At 39.0% G+C, this 4,651-nt stretch overlaps 1 protein-coding gene across 2 annotated transcripts; it reads right to left on the reverse strand.

Moving 5' to 3' along the window:
* Positions 1-920: 920 nt before the first annotated feature.
* LOC110908382 (arogenate dehydratase/prephenate dehydratase 2, chloroplastic) lies at positions 921-4,333 on the reverse strand. Of its 2 annotated transcripts, none has more exons than XR_002574576.2 (12): positions 4,067-4,332; positions 3,914-3,981; positions 3,728-3,820; positions 3,340-3,540; positions 2,720-2,800; positions 2,513-2,608; positions 2,344-2,421; positions 2,182-2,271; positions 2,021-2,093; positions 1,849-1,930; positions 1,694-1,779; positions 921-1,097 (listed from the first exon to the last, which is right to left on the reverse strand). XR_002574576.2 is itself a non-coding variant. In XM_022153316.2 (12 exons), exons 1-11 carry the CDS (start codon positions 4,263-4,265, stop codon positions 1,723-1,725), a joined length of 1,113 nt encoding a protein of 370 aa, XP_022009008.1. In that variant the 5' UTR covers positions 4,266-4,333; the 3' UTR covers positions 921-1,097; positions 1,694-1,722. The 2 variants fall into 2 exon arrangements, 1 of the variants encoding a protein (XP_022009008.1); XM_022153316.2 differs by having other exon boundaries at positions 2,021-2,088; positions 4,067-4,333.
* Positions 4,334-4,651: the final 318 nt, after the last annotated feature.

The following is a 4,651-nucleotide window of genomic DNA, read 5'->3' on the forward strand; positions in this document are numbered from 1 at the left end:
ATCGCAACGGGTTATGGGCCGACGCGAGTTTCCGCACGACGCGAACCGTTTCGACGCGTACCGTTTCGACGTGTACCGTTTCGACGCGAACCGTTTCGACGCGTACCGTTTCGACGCGAACCGTTTCGACCCGTACCGTTTCGAATCGAACCGTTTCTACGCGAACCGTTTCGACGCGAACCGTTTCGACGCGAACCGTTTCGACCTGTACCGTTTCGACGCGTACCGTTTCGACGCAAACCATTTCGACGCGTACCGTTTCGACGCAACCGTTTCGACCCGTACCGTTTCGAATCGAACCGTTTCGACGCGAACCGTTTCGAATCGAACCGTTTCGACGCAACCGTTTCGAATCTAACCGTTTCGACGCGACGCGTACCGTTTCGACGCGTACCGTTTCGACGCGAACTGTTTCGACGCAAACCCACTCTCAACATTTAATTTTTTTTCTAACTATTTTTCATTCATTTTGGTTTTAGACCAGGCTGTTTATTTATTTTGAAAAAGCTACAGCTGTACCACAGCCGCTTTGGTTCCAATTTCTTTCAGTACTAATAATCGAACTTTTGAAATTACAAAAACAGTAACCATGAACATGAACCATCTAAATATTGTTGGTTCAAATCCAATTTCTTTCAGTACCACTTGTATATAGAACACCCTTTTGGGTGACTTCCAGAACTTTGACCAAATTTTAGAAATTGCAAACGCACTGCAATTGCAACCCGACCCGACCCGAAACCCGTTCCGACCCGAACCCGTTCCGACCCGAACCCGTTTTGACCCGAACCCGTTCCGACCCAAACCAAAACAACCCTTTTTTTAATTGACCTGTTTTGACCCGAACCCGTTTCGACCCGAATCCGTTTTGACCCATGGCCCGACCCGACCCGACCCAACCCGTTTGCCAGGTCTAATCATAGATAAACAAATACCAAATCCAATTAATAAATGCAACAGGAAACACCCACTTTCCAGTGTGAGGTCTCTATTGATGTAAGAAAAAACAAAAAAGCTCTATTACTTCAAGTCGAAACACTACCGATTGGAAGGACGGTAATGATAAAAACGATGTTTGGTACCAATTCCAGAGGCCCCTACAAAAGAAATGAGATGAGTATTAAACATAAGCAACTCCACACCTCTGTGTTTTGAACCTTTCCTACCATTTTTTTCATTAACCATAAGAACCCACAGCATAGTGAGTTGTGGCCTTGAGAGGTCAAGACAGAAACCAGTACAAGTAGAAGTAATCTGAGACCTCTCCAGGAGATGAGAGTTTCAACCCATCTACTTACAATATGGTTGTGTTAATTGGAAAAACTATGGTAAGAAAGAAACATGTCAAACGGAATAAAAGTCACCCAACGTCCATTTTCAACCTCCTAAATATTAATAATGTTCATGCATGCAATGTAAAAAAGAAAAAGGGAGCGAGAGAATGTATCGTTGTTAGTTTAGACCTAATTGGCCTATGTTAAAAACATCACAACAATTTTCGTCTTAATAATAAATGAATTTTATCATACGATGATTAAATTTTATAGATTTACACCTAAACTCGGTGATATTACCTCATAATAATTTATGTAAGGTAGATGTTATGACCTTCAAATTACATTACATTACATTACATAATAATTAATTACCAGCATCATTCAACATGTTGCCAATAAAAGGATGACAGTCTTACCAAGCACAACTGAGCTGGATTTGATTGATTCATATGGTGACATCCTCAGGGTAACTGCCTAGCACACTCAAGAAAGTAGCAAACTCCTGAAAGCACAGTAACAACATGAGTAGCTGACTTTTTTAGATGCTATGCTAGCTAAACAAGTTAAGTACCTTAAGATGGGAAAGAGCATTTTGGGCCCTTTGGTCTGCCATAGATGCTTGGAAGTCAACATAGAAAAGGTAAGGAAAAGACCTGTACAAGTTTAAGAGGAACTAAATCAAAGAATACATACATTCAAAAGAAAAAGGTAAGATGTTGTTGTTGGTTCGTTCCTTAACATACCCAGGGGTCCCATTGGTACTTTCATTATGTGCAGGTAAAGCCTGCCTTTGCAGAGGGCGGCTTTCAATCTGCACTGCACTTAATAGGTAAGTTAAACAAACTCCGAAACAAAAGCAAATTGTGAGTGATGAAAAAGGAATTCAGAAAGAAAAGAAACCTGCCTTGGTTAGATTTATTTGTCTCATAGCAAACACTGCAAGTGCCTTGAAAAGCATCCCAGGACCCTCATCCAGTGAGAACACAATACTTGTCTGAGATGATGTTATCAACGTAAGATATAATAATAATAATCATCATCTTTTTTTAACTAACAGTAAGCAAACCTTGAATGGTCTGTCTGTACGTGGAATTATGGGTTCCCTTGCCAGCATTAAGAATCGAGTCACATTATCTGAATAATCCTGAAAAACAACTCATAACAATTGTAAGTTTTTCCACCATAAGCCAAAACCAAACAAGATATAATAATAATAATATCCTAGAGGTACGTACCTGGATATCTTGTTGAAGCAAATTTAATCCATAAATCTTAGCAGCAGCAGCACTAGCAACTGCTCCAGTATCATCAAGTTGATGGAGAGCAACATGCTGCCAGGAGGATGGAAGAGAATTTTTGTTATTTGCATATATAGAAGATAGATACCTTTCTCCTTCAAACTACATATATATATATATATATATATGTTGCTTAAAGTATACCTTTGCAGCACCAGCAGTATCATCCACGGCTTCTCTGACTATTCCAAGTCTTGTTAAAGTGTTCTCACATTGAGCAAGAGCCTGTAAAACCATAGTTATTAAAGGTGTTAGGCGCACTCAAGGAGCATAGGTCTCGCCTGTGGCCTAGGCGCAAGGCGCAAAAAAAGCGCGGGCCTGAGAAAAAAAAAAGTGCACGACAAAAAAACTTAAAATATTTTTATATAATAGAAAGTTAATACTATTCTTCAAATAAAATAAAACTAAAGCTATTATATTACATTTTATATCGTCTATTTAGTACCAAAAGTTATAAATGCTTGTTTATAAGTGTAGAAAAGAGTTTTCGTTAGATAAAAGTAGGAAATCTAGCTGGAATCTTGCCAGAATTTAAAGAATTTGACCAGAAACTCTCCAGAATCTAGGAATCTCACTGGAATATGTGCATGAACCATCACTTGGAGAATTAAAGCGCAATTGCCTTGACTTGAGGCGCAATCGCCTCGCCTTGCTAGGAAATTGGGCCTAGGCGCAAGAGGCGATGGCTTTTAACAACTATGTGTAAAACCATTACGGGTTTGCTTTTCAAATGAGATAACTGGCTGTAAGTAACACAAAGATACCTGTGGATGGCTAAGAACCCTTTTCAGATGTTCTATTTTGACACCATGATTAGCTAGCAAGCAATGACGAATAGCAAGTTTGACTTCCCCAACAATATGCAATCTGTGTCGAAGTAACAGGTCGTAATTCCTATGAATGCTTCCTCCTAAAGAATTCTCAATAGGTAAAACCGCTCGGTCCACTAGCCACCGCTCAACAGCCTGCAGTTAGATGATTTGTTTCTATTAAATTAAATTAAATTAAAAATAAATATGCAATTGTATTTTCAACATTTGGCTAATAGTCAGTAAGTCAACAAGGTTATTTATGCTATGAATACAAAATAATGAGTATTATTATTATCTAATCAGAATCAGAAGAAATAAGCAGTGAAGATGAATGAGAGACCTCAAATGCAGTTTCAAACTGTTCACAAGGGACTGCTTCACAGTTAGGGTAAGCCTTCTCGGCAGCAGATTCACTGTAGGCCCCTGGAACTCCCTTTTGCCAATCCAAGTAAGTAAGGGTACGTATGTATGAAAAACAAATGCTTTTGTGAATGGAGACTGGATGTTACATGCAAATGAAACTAACCTGGTAAGCAACACGAATTCGAGAGCCTTCAGATGGCAATCCAGTCAAATCGGTGGAGGTCAAAGGCCCTAAAATATTCCAGAATCAAACAAAAGAATCTTGTAAAACGAAACGAAATGAAATGAAACGTAAGGTAGGAGGAGGAGGTTATACTTGGAAGAGAAGTGGTTTTGCCTTCGCTGGTGCCTCCTTGAATGGAAGAAGAAGAAGATGCTGATATACGAAATTGGCGTCGGTGGAAGAGGAGGAGGGGGGATTTTGCTTTCGATTGATCCCAAATGGAGGAGGTGGTGGTGGTGGTGATGGGCTTATGCGTAGGGTTTATTGGGGCTCGGGATACCATGGTCGCCATTGCAGCTGAAGCACCTCAATGACTAAACGCACAGGCTCATCTTTCCTTCAACATCACCAATTTTTCTCTTCTTATTTTTCAGACTAAAATGCCCTTGCTCATTTTACTAATTCCTTATGTGTCCAAACTTTTTTGATGTTATCATTTTAGTTTACCTAGTTGTAGCTAGTTGTAGGACCCGTGTAACCACATGGGTAGGTTTAATAATAATCGAAATCAAATAGTAAAAAATAGATTATAATATATCATATAAATTTTGGTCTTTAGTTCTATATTTTTATAAAGTAATGTTAAAGACAGTATATGTTAGAAAGGAAAGATTTATTCATATATATAAAAAATGCATATAAAGATCAAACATTAACTCAAAAGCCACAAACATTAAA

The sequence above is a fragment of the Helianthus annuus genome, chromosome 14 (genome assembly GCF_002127325.2).
Source record: "Helianthus annuus cultivar XRQ/B chromosome 14, HanXRQr2.0-SUNRISE, whole genome shotgun sequence".
Classification (NCBI taxonomy): Eukaryota; Viridiplantae; Streptophyta; class Magnoliopsida; order Asterales; family Asteraceae; genus Helianthus; species Helianthus annuus.

Coding starts and splice junctions, on each gene's coding strand:
- LOC110908382 (XM_022153316.2), bottom strand. CDS start 4,265: ATGGCGACCATGGTATCCCGAGCCCCAATAAACCCTACGCATAAGCCC. Junction 3,541..3,727: donor AGTTTGAAACTGCATTTGAG/GTCTCTCATTCA, acceptor ATCTAACTGCAG/GCTGTTGAGCGGTGGCTAGT. Junction 1,780..1,848: donor ATGCTCTTTCCCATCTTAAG/GTACTTAACTTG, acceptor CTGTGCTTTCAG/GAGTTTGCTACTTTCTTGAG.